A 16295-nucleotide genomic window follows, 5' to 3' on the forward strand; every position below is an offset into this window, starting at 1 on the left:
CAGATAAAATCCAGTATATTGCTCATGTCATTTCTGTCATCCTTGCTTTAAACATCAAGTACCTACAGCAAACTGCAGGCTAAGGTCGTCTTTGCTTCATGTCACAATGAACCAGATTTAAATGTACACTCTAATTTACTACTTGTAGCAAGGTGAAATTTACCCCTGAGTGCACAATCCCTGATTAACATTTTATTATTAAAACATAATTTGCCTACATTATCCAACTTGTCCTTATCAGGCCTAATTTGATCATGAGGCTAATTTCACTGATAGTCTTCCTTTGATTAATGACATTTACATCTACACGTAAGTGTTGAACTGCATTAACTGGTGAGATGCTACTGCAGGTGAGAATAAGTTACTCACCCTCTTTGGTCCGAAGAGGTTGTGGTATAGAGTCCTGAATCTCTTCCTGGTGTAGTTACAACGGTATGCTCCGCCCATAAGGTATTCAATGACCAGTCCAATGTCGATGAGGCTGATGCGGTAGTCCGGGGGCAGGTTTCCCTAGAAAAACCAGACAGTGTTAACAGCCAACAACTCATTCCAAATGACTGATAAAAGAAAAGTAAACAAGAGGGAAGCAATAGTACAAAACAAATCACGCAGTCATACACACTCACTTCACAAAATCCATATCAAACTGTTTTTGGCTATGAAAACAAAAAAAAACAAAAACGTGATTATCGGATTCACCTTGAAGTAGATCCAACTGAACCCTGGATATTCTCGCTTGGAAAGAACACATAATGTCAGTGAGTATACCGCACGATAAGCATGAGCAGGGGAAATGAGAAACACAAAAACTCTCAGGCGAGATCTCTCTTCCAGCCTCTTAAATAAACTGTTATCTCATCGACGTGGTTTAGTTTAGGTTTTTTGATTTTTTTTAAACTACGTGGATAATTGTTTCGATGTAGAAACTTGGAGCTATTCCCTCAATATCGTAATTGTTTCAGGTAAGGTATTTCCTGGGCTTTGTTCTCTTAGATCCAATACAAGAGCAGAAAATGAAGGGAGAATGAAAACTTAGGTGCAGAATGATTTATAGAGAGAATATAATTGCTGAGGACAGTTAAAAAGGATGTAAAAAATTGAATGATCTGTCATAATTTGCATTTAGGGAAATAATAAGATATCCTCAGAGAGGTTCAACACAGTCTGGAAGAGAAGAAAAGAAAGAGAAAGTGGTAATGACTCATTAGCCTGGAAGAGAGGGGTAATAGCATGGAGAGACAGACAGATAACTATTAATGCTGGATGGGAGAATCATTATTGAAAAGCAAGTCTTTTCACATGAGCACTATAACCATGTCAACACTTTGCCCTCAACGTCACCCCTCGATCCTGCAGTCATTATCCTGACCCCCACTGTTTCTTTGAGCTGCACCAATTACCTTACACATCTTTAGACCTATGCTGATACCATCTCCACTTAATCAGCAATCAGATGTGAGATCCTAGATCTCTGTCCTCCTCATCCCCAGCATGCCCTCATATCCGAAGATTCAATTCTATTGGCTGCAGCACAGTAAAGCCAGGAAGCACTGCTACCAAACCCCTGTAGGCCAACTGCTAACACTTTGAAGTAAAGAGAGCCACAGATACTGCTTGTCTTTTAATACATACTGGAGTTCAAAGTGAGCACACAAAGAATCACCTCCTCGTCCTACTGATATAGTTCAAATGCACCAGTCAGCGGTCAGCAGAGCCCTCTTTTAATTCCCTGGGGTGGTGAAGCTGAAGCTAATAATAGCTTGTTTATACCTTGTGTAAATACACACACACTCTCTCTCTCTCTCTTATTTCTTAAATTCTCCAGCGTAGTTAGTGAGCTTTGAGTCCTGAGGCACGTCCCTGGCATTAACAGCGAGTATTTTACCAGTTGAAAAATCTTTAAAATCTAAACACTACACCGAAACCCTTTTTAAGGTGTAATTTCTTGCTGAACTTACAGAAAGTCAGATAATCACAATACAGATAACATATGTAATGCAATGTACACTAGGTCAGTGTTTCATGTCAGCTGATGACCTACATTACTAATCAACTACCCAAATATTCTGGCTCATTCTTACAGTCATTTAGCAAAGAAAACTGAGAAGTAAAACTGTCAGGTTACATTTGGATTTTCTCCCAACATTACCTGGCATGTGAGACTCAAGGCACGAGGTGTATTGCTACCAACCTTTGGCCGCAAAACTGTGTTGTTCATTTGCTCTGCAGGAAAACCAATTTCTGCCTTTGCAGCTGTAGTCCATAGGCCAATCTCTGCGATTCTTCCTGTTTTCTGACTCAACTTTCACACAGTCTAATGAACGGACCAGATTAAATCTGAGAGCGGGCCTTACAGCAGTTATTAGAACAACACCAATAACTGAAAATTGCTGACGGTACGGCCAATATATTAATGAGAAAGGAAACGGCGATGACATGGTGACTCGACCTGAGGGATAGCAGTAAAATCTAATTAGCATCATACTATGATACAACAACAACACACAAACACTCAACTATACTATAACAAGCAGCTCTGCAAAAAGTAGATGTTGATGTTATGCCATGCACTACAGAGTGTGTTTTGCACATGTCCGAAGTGTTGTGAGGTGTTGTATCATACAAACTACATACACTCTCTGCGCCAACTTCAGATCAGAGTTGTGCTTAAAGACAGAGCGGAGTTAAAGGAGTGATGCATGCGGCATTACTGTAATCAGTAACACTTTAATTAACGAACACCTCTCAGTGCTAATGCTGGTGTTACTGACCCCTCTATTATCTCTCAACAGTGGGATCACTCCTAATTGGACATGGGCTGAATGTAAAAGTCTAGGTTGCTGTCTTTTACCACCGGTAATAATCAAGATGTTATAGGAGAAATGCAAAAAATAATGCAAATTGCATAGTGTAAACCTGGGTTTTCGGCTGTTTCACCATCTTCACCATGAAAATAACACAGTGGCGATGCAAAAATAAATATGTTTTTCATGTACGGGGATGCACAATTTCACTACTCTAGTTGGAACTGCATATAAAAAGACCACACGTAATAATTATGTTAATAATACAAATAAAAACAAATGAATTAATTGGGTGTTTACTGAGTTATTCCTTCTCAGCCTCACAGCAGTTCCAATGCGGCTTCAGTTTGCTTAAATTCAAGTTCTGTGGATAAAACAATGTTTAATAGATGTAGTGTTTGTTTGCCGTGGTACTGTGTGCCTTAGAGAAGGAACAGAGTACATTGCTTAAGAGTCCTGAGGGGGATGAGAGTCGTGCATAGCTCTACACAGCCACTGCAGCCTTTAACTCCAGCTGAAAGAGAAAAGCCGGCCTCTATTTGCAGTTAACAGCAACTAGGGCTACCGAGATGAAAACAAACAAATAGATGCAAACAGAGTAACGGAACACATCGCCAAAAAAAAAAAAAAAAAAGCAACTGAAACTCTATGAACTCAGACATGTCTTCTTTAATATACACATTCAAGCCAACATTCCCATACGGTGTGCCTGAACAGCCACACAGCTAAAGTGGCGGTAGTGATGGTCTTACCTTTTTGACATCTCTGACAAGGTGGTACAGCGTGTTGGACGGTCCATGTCTCTGTTGAATAAAAATCAAACAGAGCATGTCAGGATATGCTGTACACTATCACCACCTACAAATGATCTGCCAGTGGAGGTTTTGTTATATAAAGATGATACAGCATGTGTTTACTAAGCAATGTTGTCATCGCTGTTATGTGCATTTGTTATACCGTGTTGTAAAGCTCCTCCAGTCTGGAGAGTGTGAGGAAACGGTGCATACTGACTCCATTTTCAATCAGCAGCTTGACAAAATCCACTCTGTCCAGAACTAAGGCATCCAGCATTGCCTGCTCCAGGGAACCAACCTAAGGCACATGAGATTGAGAGTATATAGTACATACTTATGATACTACACACACTACATATATATAGTAGAGTATGGACAAGTAAGCACAGATCAAGTGTATATGTGCTATTTTTAGATGAGTTCTCACAGTCCAGATCAATGTTTTAGTGCTTTATGTGCCACAGATTTCACATGACACTTCAATAAAAAAATATATAAATATCTATTTTTCTTATTTTAACCTCATGTTATCCTTTAGATTTTTTCCTGCTACGGACCACATGTCCAAAATAAAGTCAGTTTAATTTACACAGTTGAACATTTTGAAAGACATCTTGTCATTACACAACTGAAAACTGCAAGAAATGCATACCTTTCAATTATGTTCACAAATAACCCCAGAAATCCATCATTTGCAACCATTTGTCAGTTGTTGAACCCTTTCAATGGCTGATTTTGAGCTGCTTTCTGCAACCAATAAATTTATCCTTAAAGTTTTAAGTATCCTTTTATCTGATGATATTGACTTTGTCTTTCTAATTATTTTTAAGTATTTTATCTTAATGTAAAGTACTTTGAGCTGCATAGCTTCAACGCTATATTATCAGTTTTGTTGAGGATGAAGCAAGGGCAAACTTTCAAACAAGTGCTGTGTATAAAATCAATATTGCAGTTGTATGTCTGTTGTACTGTGTATGTTTCTTACAGGCCACTGCTGTCCGTAGATGAAGATCTGACTGCGGGCAATGTCGACTCTGTTCCATGCCAGAGCCAAACTCAGCTGGTCAGGAGCTGACGCGTTGGCACCTGATGGGTGAGAGAAAATGTCGTATGTTTGGCTATCAGGGTTTTTTAAGCACTGATAGTGATACATAGTCCATGATAATATGGATCACAGTATAATCATGCAGTTGTTCATCATTTGTTGGTTTAATACTTTCATTGCTGCAACTTTGATCTGCTGTTCATTTGATTTTCTCTTAATGTGCTGATATTCTCATTTACCCTTGCTGAATGCTATTCCTTTTGCTGCTGCTAAAAAGGTATTGATACATTTTTATCTTAAGTCAAAGACAGCTCTGGAGGGACCTCTTTTGTGTTATTTTATATTGTTTTAGTGTTCCTGTATAGACAGAGTTGCGGCTTCTCCACGTATGTAGCATTATTTCAAATCAAAATGTTGTTTATTTATTGATTTTTCAGCTTTTTCTAGTTTTAATCTGATTTGTATTGCACTGTAGTCGTACTGCTCTGACCTGCAATTGTAGAGCAATTGCAGCTCCTATAGCTGTTGACTAATAGCTACTACCTCTCCCGTTGAAGTATTGGGGCTTCATCTTTAGGCTGCAGTAGCTTCATCTACTATAACTGCAGGCTTGGTGGACTGCCTGTCTGCTGACAACTTTTGTCCTCTGTTCCTGCCTTTGCCTGTGCCTGTTATGCAAGTCTGTAGACAAGAGATGTCTTCCTATTGGAGGCTGACAGACGGTCCTTCTTTGATGTATCACCTAATTTAACGCCCCATCTCATCCCTGCATATAATATGGAATATAACTGTGTTCCTTTGGTTTTCTATGTCAGTGAACTTCATCGTTTACAGTATTCTGTTACTCAGGTAACATCAACATATCTGTAACATAATCAGCAGAAGAAGAAAATGAACTATACATACATACATGACAGCCAAAAAGGAAATTGAAACACAGAACAAATGATCAAAAACGTGGCATTCTGCACACATCAGATCTGCTTAATGTTATACGAGAAGAAGCGGAGGCATGAAAAAAATATATTGTTCACTAGATTCAAGGGCACACTGACAAATAAGGATAAATAAAAAATAAAATGACATTGCTGAAAAACAGCACTTCTTTCATCACTGTGACAGCTTTTGCTGCATGTCCTTGCTGTTTGGGTAAGGGCCAAGTGGTGGATGTAAATCTGCCCAAAACAGTTTCAGGGAAATACACAAAATTTAAGCAGAAGATTATGCAGTTGTAAGTTTCAGGTAGTGGGTGTTCAGTAATTGCTTATATAGGTATTTCTTGCAGGAGCTTAGGCAACAGTGATACAGTAATTGGTTGTAGTTGTGTGAATAAGTCTTCAACACTTAATCCAACGGAGAAAACTCAGAAGCAATAGAAAATGTGCTGGTGAAAAAACAGTATGTGAGACACAGAGGGACTGTAAATATAAAATCAAACTTCAACTTTACTATTCAGAATTGATTAGTAAACTCCAATATAAAATATCTTGAGTGTAAAAACAAAAAAGCATGGCTGCCAAGACTCATGCACTGACAATGAGACTCAATTGACACTTTTCACATGCTCTCACGCCACAAGGCCATTTTCTCATGCAGTGAAAAACAAATTCATAACGGATAATGTCACAGCGTGAAAAGATGACACTGACAGCGCACAGACAGACAAGACAGAGCAGCACAGCGCAACAGCAGCACCGTGCAGCAGCGGGTTGTTCAGCAAGAAATAAACACAAATCTATTATATTATAATTTATTCCCATGCATGCTGCTCTGAGTAATCTCAGTCAGTGGCTCTTCTGGCAGCAGCACAGCATCTCTCCCTCTCATCTCACTTTGTACTCTATTGCAATTGTTAGACTTTGAAGATGGCCTTGTGAGTATTGAGAATAGCAACCCTCAGGTTTAACCAGGTTTAGTTATCTTAATCATATTATGATGTGTTGTAAGGCTATTTCATTTATATAAATTGTTTGTCCTTGTTTACCCTTGAAGATGGCCTAGTAGCCTGCAACCTTCTACCATTTTAGGGCTACATAATGTTTTTATAATATAATTTTAAAAATGAAATAGCAATTTGTCTGATAATTATTTCCTGTCCTGATCCACCCGATTAGACACTGTTCTTGATGCATTCTCAGTTTTCATAGCACCCTCAATCTAACTAATCTAGACTAGTGCAGGTGGCTGTTTCTTGACTTAATCCAAGAGGGAAGGTGGTGTAGACATGCAGGACATTTTTTTTAAATTACAATTTTTTATGGGGGAGGACCCCCAGACCCTCCCAACAAGTGTGTATTGTTCCAAAACATAAACAGGTGAGCATGGTAAGGAGCATAGATCTTATCCTATGTTTTGAAGAAAAATATGTGTAATATCTGGAGTGTATATCAAAAATGCTACCAATAAAACACAAATTAGCAAAAAGAAAAAGTCTTCTGAAAAAGGTGTTGGTTCATAAGGCCAGAGAGAGGTCAGGTGGGTCAGTTGACCATGAATAATGTTCTTTTTTTTATGAACAACAATAAGTACTACTGAAGTGCACTTGGCAGTCCTGATTAAACCTAGTAAAAAAAGCACTCACTCCGGCCTCTAAAAGTAGCTGGTAACTTTTGTAGTGGCGTACTTTGGTGCTGACCAGTGAGATATAGCAGAAAACAACAGTCTGGTGTTCACATTAATAATTTACCTGGACACTTGGACGAAGCACCCAAAATGAGAAAGACAAGGTAACAATTCATCTAAGCCTTTAGGGAAATCCAGCTTATTATAAGGTATAATAATCCCTTGTGTGTAGAAAAGACTGCAATTTTTAATAAGCACACCAGCATCATCACTTTACACGGTGCTCTCTCTCCAACTTAAAGGCCCATACAGCATTACTGGAGATTAATGGCGTGATTTCAGACAGAGCTCTGCTACTGTAATGAGATGCAGAGCTCCCTAATAACAGCTTTAGTGGATATATATGTATATTAAAAGGCAGGGTGGCCTTGCTTTATCAAAGGCCTGTGGCTTCACTGTCTGCCTGCAGGGAGGCTGAACTGTAGCTAACTGACTTTATGGACACAGTCCTCAGGATATTGACTACCTCTGACGGCAGACCATCAATTACTCTAAACTCCCCCTGTTACTCCATGTGTCTTAGCTGGCCTTTCCTTCCTGCTCTGTCTGTTACCACTTCTCTAAATCTTTCTCTTTCACTTGCTCCTTTTATCCTTTTTTCTTGCTCTTGCTCTGTTCTCTCCTCACTGTGTATTCCTGACTCTGCTGTGTTTTGTTGAGCTTCAGGCAGTAGCTTAGTTCTCCAGCAAAGGAGTCTAATCCAGTGTTTTAAAAAGCTCTCAGGCAGGATGTGACTGATTTCATTTTACACTAAAAGCCTTAACGCGTCCCATTCACTCAGCTGCAGAATAAGACTTGCATGTAAAATGACCCTCATGCTGTTTATCATAAAGGATTTTTTGCCCTTTTTCCCGGTGTTCCTCTCTCATCCTTTTACTTCTCTGATCTACTCCTTTTCATTTCCATGTTCTTATTTTGTCTCCTCTCTTTCTTTGATTTCAATTCCCTCTTTCACTCATTCTTCTAAATGCCATTCCTATCACAACGTGAAAAGAAATGAATAAAACGGCTAAAAAAGTGAATAGAAATGAAAGAGATCAACAGATGGTATCAGCAGAATAGATGAGTGAGACTTGTACACAGGGAAAGTAAGTAGTAGTAGAGCAATGAAGTCAAAGATCAGGGAGAGATTCATGGGCCAGAGAAATCATGAATCTTGACTGCTACACATAAATTATGTAAAACACATTTCTCTTTCACTCTCTTCCTTGCCAAACTCTGTAGTTTAGTCTCACTCTCAGTCTCTGTGGAATGAAATGTTTCTCTGAGGAACAATTCCTGAGATAGTCAATCATATGCTCTGAATTGCTAAGCAGTCCCACAGGACTCACTGTTCTTCGTACACTTGTGTACACAGGTGTGTATGTGGGAGAGAGCATGCATCCTTGCTCCAGCCTGGCTAGTGTTATATTCTTTGAAGAGGCAAGAGCAGCCATGATCAATACAAGCTACTGAACAACCAATCGAAAGTATGGATCTATGAATCCTCTGTGTGTGTGTGTGTGTAGAAGGGAGGGTACGGAAGGGTGGGAGCATGGGAAACAGCGAAGTGGGAAATAGGGTGGAGGAACAATGGTGGTTGAGTTTAATTGCACTGTCTGCACTTGACAAATTTTCAATTTTGTAACCCAATTTTGTCCAGTTCATTGCTTGTATTGGCAATTGCATAACAATTTGTTGAAGTATAAGGATCACTGCTTCTGCTTCTGCTAACTGTATATCTTCTAGTATATCTTACTGTGTCATACCTTAAATCTGTGCTACTGTTGCCATGCTGATTTAACATGTGTTACAGTGTGATATGTGCAGACAACGACACTGAATGGCTGTGTAACATTACCTGCATACAGTTGTATATGTGTAAAGATAAGATGCTCTGACTGTGTGAACGCTGGACACACAATAGGTGCATAGTTCTAAGAATAATAGTGTGTGCTTAGGCCATGCATCCATTTTCAAAGTAATAATTGACCTCATGGGAAATTAATTTGATAAATACAAATTAAATTGAAATATACACTTCAAAAGAGATGAATAAAAGACAATACTTTTCACTATTTTCTGGTGACTGTAAGTGTCTTTCTATAATTATTTCTATCTGGCCACAGAGTTAATGAGCAGCTGAGTTCGTGCTAATTGATTATTCCGCAGTTGTTGTTGCGATATCAGGGTTTTATTAGCATATAAAGTAGGAAACCTGAACAACGGCAAGCTTGTCTGAAACAAACAGCTGGTACTAGAGCCACAATCTCCTCACATTTCACACAGCTCTTTTAAAGAGGCTGTGAGTGGATTTTACACATCAAAGTTAGTTGACAGGTCATGTGGAGTTGTAAACATAGTACCCTCTTATGTATTTCATGAAAGTACAATACAAAATCACAGAAGTACCCTTTTACAGAAATATTTGCAAAAAATGAAATGACTTCTGTGATATAAAAGGGCGGTGAGTACTGCTGATCCCACTGAGAATCAACACCCACTCTGCTGCTTTATACACCTTTCTGTCAATTACAGCTCACTGTTTTAGTTCAACAGTCTGTATGGTTGAATCCTAGTGGCTCTCACCAGCCCCCCATACAACCCTGGGGATAGCCGTCCTGAACATGTAAGCTCACACTACTTGCTCAGTCAGAAAACAAACCGAACCAAAATAAATGAGTGGCTGATTGGAGAGAGTTGAATATTTAACCAACTAGCTGGTGGGCAAAACGAGTTATTTATTGGACCTCTATTGGATAATTGGAGAAACAGAGGACTAGATCTGTAAGTAAGCAACTGTTATAAACTGATTATCATGGCTTAATGCTGTTTTGCCTTCCTGCCCTACAGTGATCGAAAATTGCTAAATGGAGCTTTAAGAGAAATAAAAATAGGCACGGATATCTCTGATTTATTCCTGAGCTATGAACTGTAAAAGTAACAACATGGCGTGCTTTGAACATACCCCTAAACTGGGACAGTGAGAGGAATTCTTTCTGCAATATCGTCCCCCTTTTATGAACAGAAGTTTCCAAATAACAACATCCCTGGAGGGTGACAGTGAAATGGAAGCCACACACTGTACATTCATACTCCAGCACACGCACATTTCTGTACTAAAACACCCACCTTTGAGTAATGCAGTGAGGATAGCAAGGTCAATGTCCTGATGACCCTCTGACCCCATCCGGAAAACTGTTATCTAGGAGAAAATGAGAGAGACAGACAGGCAGAGAGAAAGAGTGTGAGGGAGAGGTGCATTAATTCTATACAAGTCAAACTGTTTGAAAGTGACTTTACTCATGAGTCATTCTTTTGTTGTTCGATTGAATGTATCAAGGCTTATGGCATAAAGAAATTCAGTCACATCCTGAGCGAGAGTGCTCTCACTCAGGATTTGAATTAAACTGTTTCAAAAAACACTGCTGCTGAGGTGCACACAGTGAGAAGGAGAGGAGAGGAGAGGAGAGGAGATGAGAGGAGGTATTTCTCTGATGTAATAGACTGTGTGTTCTCCTCTCCAGACTCTCCTGTTTCCTCTCTTGTCTCTTGAGCAGAGAATACCACAAAACTCACATATATAGCTTGTTCACTGTAGGGAGGGAATGAGGGGATTCGCTGAGAAGGCAACTGAGGAGAACGACAGTAAAAACATGACAAAGGAGTGGAGATCAAATGAATATACTAATAGCGCTCTCCATTACCAAAGATCATTCTGTTCTCTTTCTTTTGCTGTGTCTTAACATTTTTTGGATTAGGCTTTAAGGGAAATATTTTACTCTGAGGCCAGTTTATGTCTTCATCTGTGCAGTCTGACATGCCTTTTAGCTGCGTTTTTTTTATATCCTGCATGCAATGAACTAATGGTACGATGGATAAAAGCCAAAGTCCAAAGTAAGAGGGAAATCTGAGAAATGGGGCAGATTTTCTGGATTTTTTTTCCTGTCACATATAGCCTGCACGTGTATGCATGCCGGTGCTAGCGTGTGTGTGTGCACACATGCTCACATGTGTACATGCATGAAGGGCACCTTGTGGGAGCCATGTACGGGGGAATGCGTGTTCTGAATGCCTGACGAGCTATTCCTCTAATCCTTCCATTCACCCATCCATCTCCTCCCACCTCCCTCTCTTCCCTGCAGCCCATCTCCCTTCCCATCTCCCCCCCTCTAAATGGCTTCATTTCGTAGAGCTCCGGGAATCTGCGGGCTCTGCTGCTGCTGCTGCTGTTGTTGCTGCTGCTGCTGCTGCTGCTGCTTTCCCTTGGGCAATGCTGCAGTGTTGTAGGCTAACCATCTTCTCTCTCCTTCTCTCTTTTCACACAATCTAAATGCACAAAAGTAATTCAATTCACATTGAAGATTTACAGTATCTAGTATGTTGGCTCATTCATCATTTGTACAGCAGATGCCGATGAAATGTTGGCTCCTTACAGAGAGAGAAATGAGGAGACATCATCTAATGTCTTTAACTTGTGTCATGCAATCACTAATAAGGGAAGCATCTAAGTGTGTGTTTGTGCTAACATGTGTGTGTGTGTGTGTGTGGTGGTCACATGCCTGTGTAATCAAGAGGTCTTTCTCCAGGTGAAATGAGAGTGCAATAGGATGTGAAGGTATCGATTGAGTTCTTCATGAGCGGAGGCGCCAGTGAGTTGTTGACACAGTGTGTAATTTTACGAGCTTAACCTGGTTAGTTAGCTTAGTGTGTGTGTGTTTGTGTTTGAATGGTATGGCCAGTGGCTAGATTATTATTTGCTAGAATGCATCTCCGCCTTCACTCTAATTGATATTAACAACACATTTATGGAGCCATCTGTTGAACACACGCGCAATGCATGAGTGTGTGTGTGCTTACATGGTGACTCTAAAAGGTCAAACTATATGTATGCGTAGCTGTGATTTTCTAACTGGATCAGTTTTAGAAACACCCAATCAGGAATGAGGGTGAGAGAGAGAGAGAGACAGAGAGAGACAGAGAGAGAGAGAGAGAAAGAGAGAGAGAGAGAGAGGGAGGAAGAGGGCAGTCACCTATAATTTTTAAGGATGTTTTATGTGTGAGGTTAATTTTACCCAATCAGTACAGGTTTCTATCCTGGCCACTTGCTCATTATCCTGTAGTTATCATTAAAGCACAATGAAGAGTTACATGCATTCCCTTACACACACACACACACACATACACACACACACACACACACACACACACACACACAGAGGCTTCTCGGCTGCCTTCAGGACTAAAGATGGATGACGGTGTGATAGAGGAAAGATGATGATAATGGGAGATGTTCGCCTTTGTTTTGCCCCTCCAGGCCTCTCCACCTTTACCTCCATTCCCTCTCTTCCACCCATCATCCTCCAGCTCCCCTGCTTCCTACCGCTAATCTAACAGCAACCTCCCACAGTCACGCTACTTTACCCCCTCCCCCCACCTCCCCTCCCATGTTTGCCCACTTCCTCTCCATTTCTTCCTCCTTCTTCCCTTCCTCCAATCATATCCCCAAGGTGACCCTGTGGATGTGCTCTACCTGTTATCATAGAGACCTCTACAACACGGCGGCTAAGCAACAGAACCTCTATGACAATGCGAGGTTGCTAATTTAATCTCAACGACCCTGCGGAGGGTCATCAATAAGTGTGTGCAAAGGTAAACAGACAGCTTCTCCCTCCTCTGTTTTTATCCTCTTGTACAAGCAAAAGTGCTCTTCAGTGCTTAAGGTGAGAAAACAAAAGGGTAGAAACAGCTTCATTGTTTTTTACTCAAGACATAAACTCTCCCATCTGTTGTACATTACATTTTCAATGTGCAGATTATAGCAGCGCTTGGTTAATATCTTAAAACATCTTTAAATCTTCAACTATTTCAGCTGAATGTGTATTTTTGACATTTCTCTGCCTCCACACTGACACTCATCAACTCAGGGGTCGACATGCATGAGACAGGGCACTGACTTGTGTCTGTTACACTCTCTCTCTCTCTCTGTTGACAAGAAAGGAGGAGAAGACGAAAAAGAGCAGGAGTGCAAGCGTAACGATAAGGAGAGGGTGACGAGTGGAGGTAGGGATCGGGAGGATAGACATGAGACAGCAGGAAAGAGGAAGCGTGAGAAAGGCAAAGTAAGCCAGAAGGAGAGAGATTTAGTGTTGACATATTGAAGACGGATATAAGAAGTAAAAAAAGGAAGAGTCAGTGCAATCATTCTCAGTGTGACTGGGTTCTGTCGGAGGATTCCCGCATCTTCCCAGACGCTAAGCTATATGCTTAGAGGATCAGACAACTGCTCTTCACACCGCAGTGAGCCAAGCTGATTGGAAAACATTCATCTTCGTTTAACAGGCAAAGACCCTGCTGATGCTGCTACATATATAGTAGGCAGTGAAAAGTACTGTACATACAAGACACATGGCAAGACACCACACACACACACATATGTCCACATGGGTTTCCAAAGCATCTTTTACAGTCCATACGTCAACAATGGTAGCAGTTCAGATATGACAGAAGCATGCTAATGGTTTCATCTGTGTGAAATTGAGCATAAACTATTATGATGTGTTTTATTACTTTCTTTATAAACAATAAACCGACAGTTTACAACAGCCAAAACAGAGAAAAGAGGGAAATAAGTTTCTTTTTTATGAAATTTTTAACTGAAAAACTGCTCTGCTGATAACCAAGAGAGGAATTTTCTCTCTTCTTCCACTATTTATCTTTGTTTGTGGCTTGAACTCTCTACTACGCCTCATTTTCAAATTTACTCTCCATCAAAACCACTGATTTTCCCTCTCTTTTTCCTCTCCTCATTTCTTCAGTTCCCACCCTCCCTCTCTCTCTCCATCTGTCCCTCCCACCCTCTTTCCGTCTCTCTCGTGATCCATTTAAGTCACTCTGTCGTTCTCCTCGTCTTCCTCCTACTCATTCTTAGTCTCTCTTGTCAAGGAGGCGAAGGAACATTGTGGGCTGGTGGTTCCTCCTCAATATTTAATCCGAATTAAACATATAAGGACTATTCTGCACTCAATTATTCATACCAAGCTGGGAGATACCAGGACAGTCATCTTGCACTAACTCTCGCAGAGTAAGGGATCGAAATGGAGGGAGAGGGAGAGAGAGAGAGAGAGAGAGACAGGGGCTCTTCTCATTTAATAAGACCTAGAATTGGATTCACTCATTTTTAGCAAAAAAAAGAGCTATAACAAGCCCTGATATTATGTAAAGGCATTGATTCTTACAAAGTCTTCTCAGTGTACTTGTTTGACATTCATATGAAATTGTATGAATAAAAGAAACAAGCTACTTGATGTACATATATGAGGAAGACAATTGCCCTTATGATCCAGACAGATTGATACGCATGCAGTCTCTATATTCCCTTTCATTGCACTTTCATAACACACCATATATATGCTTTACATCTGTTACCCTTCTGTAAAACTCGAGGGCGTGCATATTACTCGTTGATTAGCTTCGCAATTATTTCCCCTCCCTCCCTTTCCTGACTTGGAACCTAAGAATCTATCATCTATCGGAACAGATTTTTTTACCGGGAGATGAGCCAGCACGCTCCTAAATTAGACCAAATGAAAGCATAAAGCAGATAACTGGAACTATTGTTTGTAACAGCAAAGAGCACTTATCCGTTCTATAATTCACTGCCTAACTAAGCTCAGAGCAATATATTAATGACAAAATTCATCATGCTGCGTTGTGAAATGGGGATGTTAAAGCAGTAGTGATGGTTTTATACAGCGAACTATTTCACATTTATAAAAAAAAACGCTTAGAGGCACATACATACATACTTAAACATCTCAGCGTGCGCGTATTAAGCATCGCAAGTTTATTGACTCTTGATGTGAAGCAGAAACAGTATGATAAACAAAGCAGGGGTATTAGGGAAATAACTGAAGCACAAAATGTCTGCATGAATCAACCAACATGTTGAAACTAAGGAACAAGCAAGACAGAGCCTCTCTTTAGTCCTCCTCCTTCTCTCGCTTACCCTCTCAAGCAGAAACACACACACACACACACACACTCTCCCTCTATCCCAGCCAGTCACCTTTAGTCCTTCTATTTTCCTCCTACTCTATGGTTTTCCTGCTGCAGAGCCAAAAAATAAAGAAATAAATGTAAAAATTGGCCGCCCTGGCACACTGGCAAACACGCACTGTCAATGTATCTGTCACACACACTTACCCTTCTTAGTATGAAGCACTGACCCAGGATAAACCTGCATTTGCTGCCAGTGTCAATGTGTGTTATCCAACCTGGTTTTGTGACCCGGACCTGGGTTTTCTCACAGGTTGGCTTTGGTGTATGAGGGTAAAACAACTTTTCTCTGTTACCCTATTACTATTATATCTATCTTATAATAATCTGAAACTCGTAAACCCTGTTCAAGTTTCAGTTGATCAGTATTTTGTGATAATCTTCAGTTGCATGCCACTTGTGGGACTTTTCAGTTTGTTATTTTTTTGTCTGTTGGTGCGTTATCTATGTTGCAGTTGTCTCAGCAGTAACTTACTGGCTTCTCACATCATTCATGATGACACGCACCTTATCTGTTTTAGTGTTAACCAGTCTGTGTTTGGTCCACCGTCTTCTTAATGTCTTGAGCCAGTCCTTGACGGGCTTTGGGACATAAGGAGCTGTCTCTTTTACTCATTCTCACATTTCTTTTTTTTTCTCTTGCTCCCTTACAGTTACTCCCCTCCAATCTCACACACACAGACACACTCAGATCTGTGGCTTTCTGAGGGGGAACCCCTGTGATGCCTATCAGCCTGATAAATAGAAGACTGGTGAAACCAACTCAGTGAGGGAGAGATAAAGGTGCCAGACAGCAGAGAGTGAGATGACACATCTGTCCTGCTCTCATTCTACAATAACCACAATCAACTTGGCTTTTCAAGACTCTCTGCATGGTGCACGGGCAACCATAATGATTGCAGTGTGTGTCCGCTGAGAGAAGCCTGACTTTTTATGGAAGAGGATTGCCTCTACTGAATGCATTACCAGGGAGTATGCTATCAACATTTCATG

At 40.5% G+C, this 16295-nt stretch overlaps 1 protein-coding gene across 10 annotated transcripts in view; it reads right to left on the minus strand.

Moving 5' to 3' along the window:
- trpm3 (transient receptor potential cation channel, subfamily M, member 3) overlaps positions 1-16295 on the minus strand; it is a 151711-nt gene that overhangs the window by 25469 nt on the left and 109947 nt on the right. For 9 of the 10 annotated variants that reach the window (XM_042422298.1, XM_042422295.1, XM_042422293.1 and 6 more), the window contains 5 exons: positions 10377-10449; positions 4584-4684; positions 3762-3896; positions 3557-3607; positions 370-510 (listed from right to left, as the gene is read on the minus strand). In XM_042422298.1, coding sequence (XP_042278232.1) covers positions 370-510; positions 3557-3607; positions 3762-3896; positions 4584-4684; positions 10377-10449 — 501 coding nt within the window. Of the gene's footprint in view, positions 1-369; positions 511-3556; positions 3608-3761; positions 3897-4583; positions 4685-10376; positions 11574-16295 lie in introns of those variants that run through there. The other variant, XM_042422301.1, reaches the window with a different exon arrangement.

The sequence above is a fragment of the Thunnus maccoyii genome, chromosome 9 (assembly GCF_910596095.1).
Source record: "Thunnus maccoyii chromosome 9, fThuMac1.1, whole genome shotgun sequence".
Classification (NCBI taxonomy): domain Eukaryota; kingdom Metazoa; phylum Chordata; class Actinopteri; order Scombriformes; family Scombridae; genus Thunnus; species Thunnus maccoyii.